This window comes from Vipera ursinii, assembly GCF_947247035.1.
Source record: "Vipera ursinii genome assembly, chromosome: 2".
Lineage (NCBI taxonomy): Eukaryota > Metazoa > Chordata > Lepidosauria > Squamata > Viperidae > Vipera > Vipera ursinii.
The window spans coordinates 101,239,494-101,257,796 of record NC_139513.1 but is presented as its reverse complement, the minus strand read 5'-3'; the positions used below and the strand labels follow the sequence as shown (position 1 = coordinate 101,257,796).

Below are 18,303 nucleotides of genomic sequence, written 5' to 3'. Positions count from 1 at the left end.
TAACAGAATTGTGTTATATTATTTAAGAAACATATAGTTAGATAATCTATATTAAAAATACCCATGAAAGTGGGCATAATTTTTTTCAGGATTGACCTACCAAAGAACCTCACCAGGCTTTGCATTCTATTTTCAGATAACCAGGATAAAACTTAAAGTTGTCTTCTATATTGTGAATTTGGGCTATTCTGAACCTAGTTTCTGCGTGTTTTGTTATTTCTTATATTTATCAGTTATTACAGTTTCTTCATATGCTTCATATACACACAGGTATGCCCCTCATACGTGGAAGTGATTAATATTGTATAGAGCAGGGATGTCAAATGGCCGGCCTGCGGGCCGGACACATCATCCAGAAGCCATGCCCATCCCATTGCTGGCAATGGCAAAACCGTCCCGATACGTTGCGCGATGTCACGTGACATCGCGAATTTGACATGTCTGGTATAGAGCACAGATATGCATTATGGTATTTCTATATATTACTTATACATCCTAGCTGAAGAGATGGGAATAATAGTATTTTGGCTTGAAAGGTAGACAACAGATTGGGGTAAAACTGGGCTGTAGTTATATTTGTGCTGCATTGGTGAAAGTTTGCCCAAACTATTCATACTGGGGCAGGGATATCTGCTGGAGTAATGAAAAAAGTGAGGATGATGGCTGCAACCATTGAAGTCAGAAAAGCGGCACTTTTTAAAATGTGCATCACAATGTGGAGTTTCAATCATAGCTCTCATTATGACATTTTATTTAGCTCATCTCTTCCCATGGCCACCCCCAGATTACTACAGCCAGTTGGCCTTGCTAGACTTGAGTCAAAGCCTATTCTTCTCCATCCAGCCCTCCACAGTCTTCAGGTATTCAGTCGTTGTGATGGAACACACAAAGGGCAAAGTTATACAGCTGTGTATCATTAGCATATTGGTTATACCCAAGCTAGTACAAATAATTTTCTTCAGCTAGAGGCTTCAAATAGGTAGTGGGGAGAGAGTTGAGCCCTAAGGTCTAGCATTGGATCTTTGCTTCCTAACAACGTTGTCTGGAACTGGTCATGGAAGAAAGAGGAGAATTACTGTAAAATTATGTCCGCCACTCCCAAATCCATGAGCCTATCCAGAAGGCTAAAGTGGTTGATAATGAAGACTGCTGAAGATCCAAGAGAACTATAATGGATACAATACCCCATCGTGTTCCTACTATTGACAAGAGTGATCAGTACCATCTCAATGCTATAGTCCAGTCTTTATCTATCTATAATCTATTCACTCCAGGGCTCTTTGAAGCTGCAAGCCTACTGTCATCTCTACAGCCTTCCCTAAAAACAGGACAAGTGCAAACCAAGCACAAATTATCATCTAGAAATGACTAAGATTCCATCTTCCGTAAAAGGAGCAAATTTGTAGATATTTTTAATGAAAAATATGGCTTTTATGTGTACAGACTCACTACATGTTCGTTCTTTTAATAATGAGTAGGAGAAGACTGCTATTGATTTTGTTTGCTATTTCTTCTTATTTCATGTGAAGCATAATACATTTTCCATTTCAGGTATACTAAACCACTTACCTTTGCTGATTGCATAAGTGATGAATTGCCATTAGGATGGGAAGAGGCCTATGATCCTCAGGTTGGAATCTATTACATTGACCACAACACTAGTAAGTATAACGTGATTTTATATTTAATGCATAAGTGGCTTTCATATATAGCATTCATTAGTGTTGAGCATACATTAAAAATTATAAAGAATAGATATTTTAGAACATGAAGTCTGATAAAATGTAGCTTCAAAATAATTATGGAATGATATTAAAGATTTACTTAGGTGGTATATTTTATTTAAATGTTAATTAGTTAAATTTTAAAATATTTTATGACATGCAGTGTGATCTGCCTTAGAGTAGCTTTGGTTTTTAAATGATGCTTTTTACACACCCGTGTGAATAAACCAGCATGCAATTCCTTTCCAGTGGGAAAAAATATGCAGAGCACAGAAGAAGAAGAAGTCATAAGCTAAAGAAATTAAATTCATGGGATAAGAAAAAGAAAGGAAAACCTAATTAAATTTAGGTTAACACTGTTCACTGTCACTCATATCCTTCTGTCCTTGTAAACCATCCTAGCTTCCATTATCTCTATATATACCACAACATGCATTGTTTCTGGTTCTTTAAACTTCTCACCTCTTAAGAGTTTTAGTAGCTGCATCCAGTTAAAACATCCTCAGTTTTCTCCTTCTTCTCAACCTATTTGTTCTTCCTCCATATATTTTTTGGGATTGGATCTTCATTCATTCTGTCTATATGACCAAATCTCCTAAATGTACTTCTTTTGTACACTTACTAATTATTTTAATTCCATTCTCATTCATTCATCATCCGTTCATTCTTGTTTGTATCTCTTCTGATTTCATCATGCATAATTTGTAAATACCATTTCCTGCCAGCAACTCCAAACCAAACTCCAAAAGACTGTACTACTCTCAGGTAGTCTGGTTAATTCTAGGTCAAACTGCCAGCCCACAGGCCAGATGCATCATAGCGAAACCACGCCCACCCCATTGCCGTCAATGGCAAAAAAGTTGTGATACATCGTGACACGTCACGTGATGCTGTGAGTTTGACACCCCTGTTCTAGGTGGTTAAACAAAAACACCTTATCATTTGAGTTATGTTTTATATATATATATATATAACTTTGGTTCTGAGGCCCATATTTAATTCTCTGGGGTAAAATGCAGCCTATGAATCTCGGATACTGTTCTGTACCAGCCTGCTACCGGCCATGCAGAAAAGGCAGGGACAACCCCTTTTACAAGAAGGCAAGAGGCTGGAATTATGCCTGCCAAATTTATTGATACAAAAACAAATAGAACAAGACACGAACCAAGAAACAGGAGCTTTTCAAGCGGTTGCCTTCAGCAAACCAGCCCTCCCACGCATTCCCCCTTTTATACAGTTCAGGGCGTGGCTTCTCTCTGCCTCCTTCCGAGGAGCCCCATTGCCTTCCTCTGTTTACTCCTGATTGACTGCCTCCTGCGTCGGGCGTCCTTGAACAGGGCCAGCTGTGGGTCATCTTCATCTACACTGTCAGGCTCACACAGCTGGGTCTGCGTCATGACCAGGTGAGAGGGGCCTGGCTGAGGGCTCTCATCAAGCTGTCCAACCCCCTCATCAAGCTCTTCAACACCCCCCTCCTCCTCCTCCTCTGAGTCGTCCGACCCAACTGCCGAACCCACAGGCTGACCCTGAATCACAACACGTACTAAGGATATAATTTCAAAATTATCAGGAGCTTCAAGGGCATTTAAATTACGGGATCATAAGTGGTACCATTTACCATAAGTGGTAGATGATCTCTCATGACCATAAAGACAGAAACTAATACAGGAATTTATTTCTACAACATTTTTGACAGATGTTCATTCAGACTCCAGCAAGTATGTTTCTTTTTGCACTGAAGAGTGGTTGTCACCAAAAGGAACCCCTGCCAGGAATTGCACAGTTTTTCTTCCAGAGAGAGTAACACATAGAACTGACCACAATAGTCCAAGCAGCCATTGATTAACATAGCCAAGAATACATTGCACCTTTGTTATAGGCTTGGCATTAGTTGCTGGGTATATTTTTATGGGTGTAGCTTGGTATATAGCTCAAAGGTATTGATTTTGATAGGTTCACCTTGTCCAGCCTGAAGTGGCCTGTTCAGTATGTTCACCCCGAGAGAAAATCTTGCATTTTGTCAAACTAAGGAAGCTGAAGCCAGTTGTTTATTGGTTATAGCCTCAGACTCACTGAATAGTACGCCCTTAGAAATAAGGTTTACTTCACCATGACAGTATTCTGGAAGTTGATTAAAATAGGGTTTTTCCTGAGAGCATTTAGCTGTTATATTTTTCTTAATATTTGCTCTGTCGTCGTTTGATTTTGTAATATTGCTTCTTTGTTATCAACTGGGATGCTTCATTATTGATTATGGTTATCAGCAGCTGGTGGCCATGGGTAGATTCAATTTATGGAAATGAAATTAATAAATTCTTAGTCCCCAAATGTGTAACCTGGATTATAATTCAAATTCAATATATTTTGGAAAAGATTCCAGCATTTATGTAGATATAACATCCCAAAAATGGTGTAATTTTTTGCTACTTGCATTATGTATATGTATATTAGGCATTTATTTTTTTATTCTTTTTTATTTATATCCCACCTTTATTGTATTTTACAAATAAGATGGCAAACACATATCAGGAAGCCACTAATGGTTTTCAATGAAAATAAAAAAATAATGCTGCCCTTTTTTCCTAATGCAGGTCAATGTTAAAATCTACTGTTTTTCCTATGTTATATAAATGTTACATAAAAATATTACAACGTGAGTTTTAACATTAGCAACTATACTGAAATGAACTGATATAAACTATTACAAAGGGGAAACGTAAGGTCAAGAATGCTTTGTGGGTGTAAATATCATTACTTCTAATAGGACCACCACAGGCATTGTGGTTTTAACTCCTATTTTTAAAATAAAGCTAAGAATCTAGAATAATTACATTCTGACAACTATTAATGAATATTCTTATTAAGTACTTTTTAAAAGAACTTCATGATAAAGATATGGGAAGAAGCAAACAATTATTATCTCTTGGCAGTGTCCTTGATACCTGAAATTGGACTTGTTAGTAAGAATCAATATTTATTTATTTATTTATTTATTTATTTATTTATTTATTTATTTATTAAATTTCTGTAGCGCCCTATTCCCGAAGGACTCAGGGCGGTTTACAGGGCAGCATAAAATACAATATAAAAATAATATAGAATTAAAATACATTAAATTAATTAAGCCCAATTAAAACAACATTTAAAAGCTAAAACCCTTTCAGTCCAGGCCTGATAGATCGAAAAACCAGGTTTTCAGGTCCCGGCGAAACGAACGCAGATCGGGGGCGGTCCTAAGTTCCACGGGTAAATCATTCCAGAGAGAACGCTCTTCCCCTAGGAATAAGCCGCCGGCATTCCCTAACCGGCGGTATCCTGAGAAGGCCCTCCTTTTGGGAGCGCACGGGACGAAGGGAGCTTGATGCCGGCAGCAGGTGTTCCCTCAGATAACCTGGACCCAAGCCATTAAGGGCTTTATAGGTCATCACCAGCACCTTGAATCTCACCCGAAGGGCAACCGGAAGCCAATGCAGCTCGCGGAGTAGAGGTGTTACATGGGAGTATCGGGAAGCCCCCATCACAACTTGCGCGGCCGCATTCTGCACCAGTTGAAGCCTCTGAGTGGTCCTCAAGGGCAGCCCCATGTAGAGAGCATTGCAGTAGTCTAAACAGAAGGTCACAAGCGCGTGAGTGACTGTGCGTAGGGCATCTCGGTCCAGATAGGGTAACTGGTGCACCAGGCGAACCTGGGCAAAAGCCCCCCTGGTCACGGCTCCTATATGATCTTCTAAACTGAGCCGTGAATCCAGGAGGACACCCAAGTTGCGAGCCCTATCAACGGACTCGCAATTGTCTCAGCATTCTTTTAAACATATACTTGTAAATTTAATGAAAACATTTTTTAACATCTTAGGACTACCCTGTTTCAGCTAGGTATTTTTAGCAGAATCTAGTGGAGCAAAAAAGAAACCTTGTGCAGTACAGGTAGTCCTCGCTTACTGAAAATAATTAGCACTGGGAATTCTGTCGTTATGCCATGGGGTCATGAGGCATAGCACTATGTGACTGCACTGATTTACGAAGCCAATTCCAGTAGTCCAAATTGGTGTCTTTAGATGAATTTTGCGCAGCTGCTATATTCTGCAGTAACATGATCAGCATTTGAGACTTAGCATCCCCACTGACTTTGTTTTTCATAAGCAGGCAAGGAAAGTCGTGAATGGCAATCGCATGAGAATGGGAAGCTATGACATTGTCATTGCAAGCTCTTTGCCAAGCACCCAAATTGTGATTATGTGACTGTAGAGAACTCTGACAGCCACAACTATGAGGACCTTTGTCATAAGTGTGGGGACTACCTGTACATAAGAAGATGGTGTGTTGTTAATATAAGCTAAACAAGTACTATGATTTATATCTTAGATTTAATGATAATTTAGTAATAGCATACCATCCCCCATTAATTATGTATAAAAATTCAACCACATTTCAGTGTGGTGGAATATGTATCCTTTTAAAACAGTCTTACTTGGAAAAGTCATAACACTGTCTATTAATCTGTCACGGCACACTATTTCAAAGTTATGCAAAACTAGCAGTATGAAAACATGATAGTTCAGTTGTTCTCCTCCACCCACCCCCACCCCCCAAAAAAGTACTGATGGCCAAAACCATTCTGTTTGATTTTACCAGGAATAAGAAGAGAACTACCACAACTGATTGAGGATCTTGAATTACCACTAGATGGAAGAAAAGAGTTTTCTGTATCTCTTTATGATTCATAGCTTTTCAGTCTGGAAACCCCAGTTCTGGAAGGCTAAAATACGATCTACCTCAAAAGAGCTAATTCAGCCTTTAGCAAACTGGTACCATCTAGAGATATTGGTGCTACACTTCCAGAATTCCAGAAGCTATTTTTGAGCAATAATTGAGCATTATTTATTTTAATAAAACTGAAAGGCAGGGAATTAGAATTAACCATAGCTGAAAGCTCAAACTTAATGTAGAAATGATAGGAAAGGCAGTACATTATAGAATGTTGAGTCTTCGCAAGCACACAGCCTGCGAATGTCTTTCTTCATTATAGACCATGTAGTCCTAAAGAAGCTCCTCTTGTTTGTTTGAATCCTATAATGGTTTCTTTGTGCGAGAGTTTTCTGTTAAATATTAAGGAGCTCCTAAATTATGCAGATTACTTTTCTTTGTTATCCTAGAGCCCAATCATATTAATAATTGATTCTGTGGTAGCTAGGCATCTCAAGTGTAATTTAGCCAAGAGCTGACGAAAGAGCAGAAATGTATGTTTCTAACTTTTCAGACAGGTTTTCTCCCATAGAATTTCCAGAAGTATACAATTTAGTTCACCCCACTTGCTCACTAAACAGAATGGAACACCATTTCAATTATTCCTTATATGCATCATACACATACTTCTGTGCGCCTTTGGCGTCTAGTCATGCCGGCCACATGACCACAGAGACGTCCTCGGACAAGCGCTGGCTCTTCGGCTTTGAAACGGAGATGAGCACCGGCCCCTAGAGTTGGAAACGACTAGCACTCATGTGCTTGGGAACCTTTACCTTTTACTTTACTTGCTCACTAAACAGAATGGAACACCATTTCAATTATTCCTTATATGCATCATACACATACTTTTCTTAATAAAACTACTGGAATTTCTGTCTATCTCAAATGAGAAGTAATAGAAATTCACGAGATAATCCAACTTCTTTTTGTAGTAATCACAACTTCATGTTCCATTATTCTTAACTATTTGTGCTAAATAAAAGATTCAAAATATAGACATTAACAGATATCTATTTAGAAATTATAGAAAAAATAATACTGTGTATGCTCCCATATAAACATATCAATGAACTGGATAAAATGAACTCAATTTGGGGGAATACATTTTGGTACCTAACACTCTCAGTTTATGCAGAATTATATATAGTACACACACACACACACACACACACACACACACATACACACACATATATATATATAGATAGATAGATAGATAGATAGATAGATATAGATATAGATATAGATAGATATATAGATATATAGATATATAGATATATAGATATATAGATATATAGATATATAGATATATAGATATATAATATGTAGTCCTAAAATACATATCACATTATATTGTGTAGGTTGGAATCATAAAGTAAATTTCTAGAAGGCAAGTTATCATAAACTTATAGAATACAACATAACTTATGGTGTATGGCTGGGCATCTCAAATCTCTCTGCCTAAAAGTTCTCCAAGAGTCCTCTCAATTCCTATTTTGGATGTTCCCATTTTTCTTCTATGGGAGCAGTCCCCAAACATTTTGGCACCAGGGACAGGTTTCATGGAATACAATTTTTTCTGCAGATGGTTGCTTGTTTGCTAACCACTCACCTCCAGCTGTGTGGCTTGGCTCCTAACAAGCCACAGACTGGTAACTGGTCCATGGCCTGGAGGTTGGAGGCCTCTGTTCTATGGGATGCCTCGTCTGGCAGTTTCCTCAATTCTGGTATATTAGAGAGATTGGGCTCTCACAACCTGTGCTGCTTTTTTGGCATTTAAAAGATGATGATAATGATAATCATGATGATGGTGTTGGTGATGGTGATGATGAAGCAGTCTTCAAGCCATGTAGCCTAGAGGCCTGTGACTAATGTTTCAACTTCTTCCATTTCTTGGAAGATAGACTAATATCACCAGAGGTAAGCAAAACAGCTTTTTTTAAAAAAAGAAAGAAAGAAAGAAAAAGGTAACAGACTATAAACACTCTTTTTCACTTTCAATATTAAGTTGCTGTATTTCGCTACTTAAAGAGGAATAAGTACAGAGTTAACTTGATCAAAGATATAATGTGATTTTTTTTGTTTCAATTAGCATATTACATTAATACAATCATTTGGGGTTTTTAAGCTGATTTATATAAGAATCCATGTGTATAGCTTATCCAACAAACTTTGCTAGGATAGTGAATCAAGTATATGACCATAATCACATTTTGTAAAACAACAACAAACAACAAACAGAGAAGAGCAACCAAGATGATTAGGGGGCTGGAGGCTAAAACATATAGGGAATGGTTGCTGGAATTGGGTATGTGTAGTTTAATGAAGAGAAGGGTGAGGGGTGACATGATAGCAGTGTTCCAATATCTCAGGGGCTGCCACAAAGAAGAGGGAGTCAAGCTATTCACCTGAAAGCAGGACAAGAAGCAACGGATGGAAACTAGTCAAGGAGAGAAGCAACCTAGAACTAAGGAGAAACTTCCTGACAGTTAGAACAATTAACCAGTGGAACAATCTGCCTTCAGAAGTGGTGAATGCTCAACACTGGAGGTTTTTAAGAAGAGACTGGACAGCCATTTGCCTGAAATGGTATAGGGTTTCCTGCCTGAGCAGGGGGTTGGACTAGATGACCTCCAAGGTCCCTTCCAACTTTATATTATTATTATTATTATTATTATTATTATTATTATTATTATTATTATTATTATTATTATTATTATCTCTTATTATAGTGTGGTGTACATGTCATCCAGATCAGTGGCCATATAATGCTTTAATTTTTGAAGGTCTGAAAATTTTGTGTGTTGTTGGCTTACAGCCATGGCTTCAGCCTTGTCATCTGAATCCTGATTAATGGCTGCTTTACGGGTAGTGACTCATCAGCCTGACTGTCAGTCAAGAGATGCTGCTTCTGCAGAAATATTTCTGCTCAACAATGACAGTAAAAGAGCAGAAACACTTCAGAGTTGTGAAGGAACTGCGTTAGCTTTCTGTCATGTCTGATACGTCCGTCTATAACTTTATTATTCATAGTTAACTTAAAATGCAGATTATTGTGTAATAGGAAGCTGATTCATTTGTCCAAAATTATTATCATTTTCTGCATGGTTACTTGCATTAAGCAATATAAACCTATAACAAAGGGTGTCCTTTTAACTACTAGGTGGACTGTCTTGATTGGAATAAACAAGAGACAAGCCCGTTTGTCCTTTCGACACATAGCAAAACTTCGTCTTTAGTACACCTTATGCCATAAAAATCACGAAATAATAAACTTCTATCATAGGCCAAATAGTAGTTTATGTTACATTTATCTCTAGCTTGTTGTATTCTTGTTTAAAGAAACTACCCAGATAGAGGATCCACGAGTACAATGGCGTCAGGAACAAGAACACATGCTGAAGGACTACCTTGTATTGGCCCAAGAAGCCTTAACTGCACAGAAGGAGGTTTACCAGGTCAAGCAACAGAGGCTTGAATTAGCCCAGCAGGAATACAAGCAACTTCATGATGTCTGGGAACGTAAACTGGGATCTCAGACCAGCTGTACGTGTCTTAAATTATAATTTATGAATATAAGTATGTGTAAAAAAAAATTTTCCTCTGGGAGCAGGTTTTGACCTTAAAAACTAGATTTTATGTTTTCAGAAATGGGAGAATTAACATTTTTGTTTTTGTTTTTCCCTCCTAACAAATCTTGGGAAAATCCTTCATGCAATTTAAGAGCATTTTATCCCCAATATGCAGGTTCCATTCCATATATTTTTGCATTTCCTCTTCTCATGTACAGGTAATCCTCATTTAGCGACTGCCTCATACAGTGACCATTCACAATTAAAATGATGATGAAAAAGTAACTTTGCAACCTATCCCACATTTATAACCTTTGTAGGTCTGAAAAGCAAAGGAAAGCTGAAATGAGATTATAAGCACAATTACCATTTTATTTAGTGACCAGTTAACTAACAACCATGTTTCCGTTCCCAGTTGTGGTCACTAAACAAAGATTAACAGTAACGCTGTATTTTGTATAGACCCGCCATCCACTGCATTTTTATCCTTTTTTTGCCTGTATTTGTGCATATGTTTTCCTTTTTACTATTCAGTTCTACTATTCTAATGAAAATAGTTTGGAAAATGGAAGGTTTAAGCTACTCTATTTTTTTAATTACCTGTTTAAATATACGGTATGTTATCCCTGTATATGGTTTTCTTTTAGAAAACAGCATTGGAACTTCAGAATATGTTTAAAAGGGAGAAATAAATGAAACAGCTTAATTTTGGTAAAGCTCCCTGCCATCTCTTCTATTCTGAAATATTTAAGATAACCATCTAAAAATGTGGAGCAATGCTTTTACTTTTTTAAAAAAATGTTTGTTCCCATTTTCTTAATCTTTTTGCTGTTTTTCTTTCATTTTTCCCTCTTACTGTAGTAGCCTCCAGTTCATCATCTAGCTCAAAGTATGATCCAGAAATTCTTAAAGCTGAAATTGCTACCACAAAATCTAGGGTAAGATAAAATAATTTTTTATCTTTTTTAAGTTAAAAGAAAAAAAAAACTTCACCATGCTGTATAATATAATCCTTCCACTTGCAGATTTGTACATAACTAAGGAACCAGAGCTTTAAAACCTTGGTGACTTAGAAATCCCAGCATATTTCACTATTACCCATGCTGGAATATATGACTAAGCAAAATCAGGGGCATATGTTTCCTGTACCCATATTAAAAGAAAGCAAGTTAAGGATGCCTTAAGGATTCAGTTTATTTTTAATCTATTATTTATGTGACATTCATACATTGGTCATAAGTCATATAAACATGAAAATGTTGGATTCATAAATTGAAAAACACAGAAAACTCAACTTCCCATTACATTTCATACTGATGTAAATGGAAACTTTGGCTTGAATCAAAACAAGTACCTTTTTTATATCTGCCTGGAATTCTGACTTAGTATCTGTCAGCAGTTCTTAAAGCTAATCAGGATCAAAGATCGGTGATAATGAACTTGACTATCTTCTACATTCACAACTGGCTTTCAAAAGAAGAGTCAAGAGAGAAGTGTAGCAGTGAAATTGTGGCCATGTGATATCTCTCTTAATAACTGTGTTGCTTAGCAGTGGAGATGCCATTCCTAATTGTGGTCATTAAATGAGGTTATTAGATGATGATACAAACAGCTAGGAAAGAAAAAGAAATATACTAGTAGCTAAAATTTTAGGAGAGAGACCTGGTGCTCAGCATGGCGAAGTCTGGTGGACTAATTATGGTTTCAAACTGAAAGGCTCAATGTGTGGTTATCAATGAACTGAAGGAAGTTAAACTCTAATACTAAGAAGATAGGCAGCTTTAGCAAAGCATTATATGGGCATGCTATTTTCCTTGAATCTTGATGTTTTTTAAAAGAAATACAGTACATACTGCCTAAAATAAAGCATTTTGCTTCGCTTATTTATAGGTTAATAAACTCAAAAGAGAAGTTGCTCACATGAGACAGGAACTCCAATATAAGGAACATGGTTTTCAAACACTGAAGAAGTAAGTTAACAAATAACACCTTCCCCCCTCTATCTGTCTGTCTGTCTATCCATATTTATTTCATTTATATATATTTCTGACTAGTTGAAAAATGTATATTCTTGTCATGTTTGACTGGTGAATTGAAATTAAAGAAATTGTGCATATTATAGAAAGAGAACAGCCTCTGGACACAAAAAAGGTAAAAAGTTTGAGGAACAGGAAGTAGAGAAGTATGCAGTCTTTGTATGTTATGTGATAGACTGCTCTACAAAACAAGAGTACAGATGAGACAAATAGGGGAAAATGAAGATAAACTGCACCAGAATTCATTGAATTTTAAGTTTGTTTCTAATATAGTTAAAATCCACAGGGATGGCAATCTACCAACCTTGGCTGTACATAAGATAAATATTGCCGGGTCTGATTTCTACTTGGATAAGAAATCATTAAGAAAATTCAGGTCAATTCAAAACTTGTGGGGAAAAAAATCCAAGTAAATAAAGTAATGGTAAACAAGTTCCATATGGTTGCCAAGAAAACATTGCATAGCCATGACCATGCAATGACCAGGAGTTAAGCTGGATTTAAAGGAGTCAACAAAAGTGCGTATAGTCAAGGCTATGGTCTTCCCAGTCGCAATGTATTGCAGTGAAAGTTGGACCATAAAAAATGCTGAGCGCCAAAGAATTGAGGCCTTTGAACTATGGTGCTGGAGAAGACTCCTGCAAGTCCCTTGGTCTGTAAGGGGATCAAACCGGTCAGTCCTAGAGGAGATCAACCCTGACTGCTCTTTAGAAGGCCAGATCCTGAAGCTAAAACTCAAATACTTTGGCCACCTAATGAGAAGGAAGGACTCACTGGAGCAGAGCCTAATGCTGGGAAAGATTGAGGGCAATAAAAGAAGGGGACGACAGAGAATGAGGTGGCTGGATGCAGTCACTGAAGCAGTAAGCGTGAGCCTAAATGCACTCTAGAAGATGGTAGAGGACAGGAAGGCCTGGAGGAACGTTGTCCATAGGGTCGCGATGGGCCGGACACGACTTCGCAGCTAACAACAACAACTTCCTTTCATAGGATTACATCCAATATACTTAATATGTTATATTAAAGCTTGACATTCATCTGCAGTTTTTACAATGGCTTTATCCCAAAGGCACTTTTCCAAAAGGCAACTGGACTTTCTTGGGTTTTTTCTTGGAAAATGTTTCGCTTCTCATCCAAGAAGCTTCTTCAGTTCTGACTAAATGGTGGGGAATGGAAGGATTTATATTCATATGGTTATTAGCATTCTGAGAGTGGTTGAAGGCCATTTGGGGGTTCATCTGTATCCTCAGAGTCACCTGAATAAAAGTGCAAATGGCTGTGGAACCTTCTTGAGACTGCTGAACAGGCGGTGTTTTATATAGGTCAGGGGTAGGCAACCTCGGCTCTTTTATGACTCATGGATTTCAACTCCCAGAATTCCTGTGTCAGCTATGCTGACTCAGGAATTCTTGGAGTTGAAGTCCATAAATCATAAAAGAGCCAAGGTTGCCTACCCCTGATATAGGTGGTGTTGTATCCTTCCCTTTCTGTTGAGACAGAGCTGTTCAATTTTAAAAGCTTTTCAAGGAAAAAAAAACCCAAGAAAATCTAGTTGCCTTTTGGAAAAAGCACCTTTGGGACAACAAGAACTGGATGATTGAGAATTTCCATATACATAAACACTTTAATTTTTATTCATAAAATGTCAAGGAGACTAAAATTGGTGTATTTGTGTTCTGGCATTTTACTATTTGATAATATTAATGGACCATGTTATTTTGGACATACTATTTTTCTGTCTTAGTGTTTTTCTTGTATTGTTATATTGCTGTAGAATCAGTTAGGAGTATGACAAGTAAACCTGATTCCTGCCTATTTAATGTAAATATTTTAGTTCTCTTTCTATACTAAGAGGAAAAAAATCAGAGCAATATCTAGTATTAAACATTTTTCCAAATTGTTTCAAGTGATTCTTTCCATCTTTATTATGCTTATCCCTCAGTTGATAAACTGTATTGATTTGGAATCAGTGTCAAAACTAAATAAAACTTTATAAACACATGGTAGAAATTATTAAATATGAAGTTATTTGCAGATTGGAAGAATCCATACTTTTTTCTGTGAACAAATATAGAGGTGCATTACATATCCATGGTCATTACAATCTGCAATAAAACCTTTGAGACCTAAGTGATCCTACACATTTTCAAAATATTTATGCTATTAACAGATGTAAAGTGCTACCTAGAAACTTGTTTAAAACTCCTCCAGAACTACGTGCATAACACAAACTAATTAGAAATTGCTCATGGGACCTATATTTTTTAGTATTTTTACAACCACACAAATACCCCCTGACCTGTGTTTTGGTATCATCTTCCCATTTTTGAGATCTGTTTCTTGAAGCCCAGAGCAAATTGGTCGTGTATCAAGATTTAACCTAAAGTTCAGTTAACTTTAGACTAGGACCAACTAGGAAATGACAACGCTGCGAGAAAATGATATAAATTCTCTTTTCCTCATACTAATGAATTAAAATGCAAATTCTATATGCTCCCAGGTTTTCTCACATATATCTTCGTGAACATGTACTGGGCCATCTTATAAATAATAGTGAAAATTTATCAAAACAAGATAAATTTTAGTCCCATGTGAATGTAATTTAATCTTTTTTTTTCCTGGAAAGTGATCATTTCTATACTTGTTCAGTCATATTTTTCAGTACATCAATTTGCAACAGAGGGAATTAACACATAAGAATTTGATCAATATACAGCTCTCCAGTAGATGGAAAATCAACAGCTCAAAAACCCCAATCTAACCCCATTTTAATCAATTTATTCCTTTTCTTAACTCTCTTATAGTGAGTAATGGTTTCTCTTTCCTTTTATCTAAAGAATTGATATGAAAATGTCTGACACCCAAGGTGGATATAAACTTGATGAAGCACAAGCCATTTTAAATGAAATGAAAGCTATCAAGAAGGCTATCACTTCAGGAGAGCAAGAAAAGCGAGATCTTATCGAGGTATGAAATCAGTTTAGTGAAATAATGTGCCTAGCATACATTAAAAAAGTTCTGAGCATACATTATGAGTTTCTGCAAGTACAGAAATATTTATTTTTAACATACACATAAAATTAAGTTTATACAGAAATGTTGGTTAAAAATCAACCATTCTTATTGTTGATAATTTTCTGTAAAGTAAAACAGGTGAAATAACTGGCCATCTATAGCCTAGCTTCTGCTTTAATAAGAAACCCCTTTAATAAAAATAAATTTGATTTTAAATGTCCTTTCAGATTTATGCAAATCACTAATTTTTAAGTGTTTATCTCTTCGTTACTTTCCTTACTTTTAAGTGTCTCCTTCAAAACAAGATGGCAGTGAGAAGGCAATAAGATGGTAGATGTTCTTTCTTCTCATTCCAGAGTCTTGCCAGACTAAAAGCTAATTTTGTGGCAATTAAAAGATCACATTCAGACTTGTGGACCAATAGCACTTCCTTGGGAAGTTCCCATTGCTCTTTACCTAGGACGTACCTGGATGCTGGCTCCCAAACAGATGTTTCCGGAAATGTATGTATCTCATCTTTAAGCATGTTCTTTAATAGCCTAATGATTTTTCATAGGTCCAATGTACAGATGTTTGTAGCACTTATCTATATAAATTTGTTTTACATAATATTTCTATGTTTCTTGAAAACAAAGTTAATGGAAAAAATGTCTTTGAATTCTTATGAGTTTTGACTCTGACCTTATAACGATTAATCTTTTCTCTTGTCAGTTTTTTGTGAGCTGCAATAATCACTTGGCTGAGAAAGTAAGAGTGCGTCTCCAATATGAAGATGCTAAGCGAAGGTAATTAGGTTTTTCTTTATTGTTCCTGGCAATTCAGAAAGCAACAGATATCTACCATAAAAGAATCTATTTCTGGCAAAATCTGTTCAACGAAGTTGTCATTTCCAAAAAATAACTTATTCATGTACCTACATCTGTATTTTCTATGCTGTTATGCATCTATATGCTTTCATACATTTTTGTCAGTTGCAGTTAATTAATTGTAAACAAAGTGCCTTTATATTATAAGAATTGTGAAACAATAATGGTGACCTCATAGACTTTTCTTTAATGCTTGATACGTAGTTCCACTCTGATTTTGACAAGAAAATATTGTACTCTTAATTTTTTTATAAAAATAAAAAAGGGAGCAGCCTAAGTTGACATGGTATATTTAGACTTCAACGACAAGGTGTTTCAGTGCACCTGGAGTACAGTCTAGTACCTATCTGCAACTCCTTTAAAGCAGCTGTGTGTATTTTTTTCTAGGATCACATTTCTGCCTTTTTCAGGTGCCCTGCACCCCTGGCAAGAGATGCACTCAATTAAACAAATTGCAGTCAGGTGCTACATTTCCACTCCTGCTCACCCCAAAGCATAATTTTGTAGTCAGAATTTCATGCTGTATGCTCTTTCAAAATGAAAAAAAATGCAAAATAATGCAGTTGTGAAGTTTCACAAGTCAAAGGCAATGAATGAAATAGGTACAATGGAGAAAAGAACAGTTGCAAAGATAAAAAGGTCTGAAGAGGTATAGTGAATAATGTTAATGTAAAAAGATTTAGTTGTATTTTTCTTCATTTATCATATAATTTTATACTCCTGTGCTTTTCATATTACTGCTTCCCCTGAAAGAGTTGTGAGTACTAAGCTGATATATTATTGCATACAGGCTGGTAAATGACAGAAGTTAACAAATTACAGCTGAGAAATCCTCTTAGAACATAGGTTTTACACAAGCGCTGAGGAATTCATAGATTACATATTAATGCCTTTAATAATTATTCACTAGAGCCCACTGTAAAAATGGCTTCAAAGAAAATTTCAGTGGATGGATTTCTATTAATTACAGAATTTAAATTAATTAAATATATCCTACAGGAACAAAGTCACTTGTTTATAGAGACATGTCTTTACATACAGATTTTCCACAAAGCACCAGCCAAAACTTTGACATGACACTGTATGTCAGTAGAGATCCAGTCAGCAGTTCAGGTAAAAATAATAAATTGCAGGACAAAATGGCCCACTGTAGAGGCTTAAAGTAGTCACTGATTTTTACATCCTAAGTTTTATTTCGTATTGTTATTGTCAAAGAAAAAAGGGAGTTTACACTGAAGAGTATTTTTTACTCTTTAATATTATTTGATGATTAAAAAATGCTGTTATCATAGGAACTTACCTATCAAATACAAAATAAATTATTTTGTCCCCCCCCCCCCTTTCACAGAATAGCAAACTTAAAAATACAGCTGGCTAAATTGGACAGTGAGGCCTGGCCTGGTGTGCTTGATTCTGAACGAGACAGATTAATGTTAATAAATGAAAAGGAGGAACTTCTAAAAGAAATGCGGTTCATTAGCCCAAGAAAATGGACTCAGAGTGATATAGAAAAACTGGAGATGAAGAGAAAGCGTTTAGAAGAAGACCTTCAGACTGCAAGAAATACACAGAGCAAAGCTTTAACAGAAAGGTATGGGAATCATTTGATGTTGTAATGCCTTGTTTACTGTCAGCAGATGGTGGTTTATGAATTGAGTCGCATAAATTAGGGCTTTTAACCTGTGGATTTCAGTGACAACAGTGAAACTTTACCACCATACATACCTTGGTTTGAGAAAGAAAAGAAAGGAAAAAAGAGTTGGACACTGAAAGAAACCAAATCTAGACTATCACAAAAGACATAAATCCAATAAATAGTTAATTAAGTTTAATGAATTTATGGAGTGAAAAATATGGTAATGCTTATTGTTTCACATCTTATTCACAAGTCCATAAAATGTATTCCCAGATCAATTGTATATGGTTCAATGAATAACACATCTTTTGTCAGTCCAAGCTTAATGAAAGTTAGAACTCAAAAGCCACTTAGAAGTACTTTATAATGGGCTGATGTTTCCTTATAATCCTATAATGGAGATTTATTATTGCAGTATTATAGCTTATTACTCCAGCTTTCACCCAAGTCAAAAGCATCTGCAAAACTACCTTCAAGAAAATTCCTGTGACAAAATGAGTCTATGAATGAGATAGGAATTCCCTTAACGATTGCTTGAGGTGAATGTATTAAAGAATGGATCATTTGAAAATGCCATAGGAAAGGAAAAATGCTCAGATTGAATCTGAAATACAATTTTAACATTGGTCTTTCTTCGAAATAGAATTGCTAAATATTTTCATCTCACCAAATGTGACAAAAATACAGATGGTTGAAGGTAAGCCTATG

At 36.3% G+C, this 18,303-nt stretch overlaps 1 protein-coding gene across 2 annotated transcripts in view; it reads left to right on the top strand.

The window, feature by feature from the left end:
* Positions 1–18,303, top strand: part of WWC1 (WW and C2 domain containing 1) — a 100,798-nt gene that overhangs the window by 49,890 nt on the left and 32,605 nt on the right. For both annotated transcript variants that reach the window (XM_083355386.1, XM_083355387.1), the window contains 8 exons: positions 1,552–1,661; positions 9,813–10,016; positions 10,904–10,980; positions 11,933–12,012; positions 14,916–15,045; positions 15,450–15,596; positions 15,805–15,878; positions 17,308–17,550. In XM_083355386.1, coding sequence (XP_083211512.1) covers positions 1,552–1,661; positions 9,813–10,016; positions 10,904–10,980; positions 11,933–12,012; positions 14,916–15,045; positions 15,450–15,596; positions 15,805–15,878; positions 17,308–17,550 — 1,065 coding nt within the window. The remainder of the gene's footprint in view (positions 1–1,551; positions 1,662–9,812; positions 10,017–10,903; positions 10,981–11,932; positions 12,013–14,915; positions 15,046–15,449; positions 15,597–15,804; positions 15,879–17,307; positions 17,551–18,303) is intronic.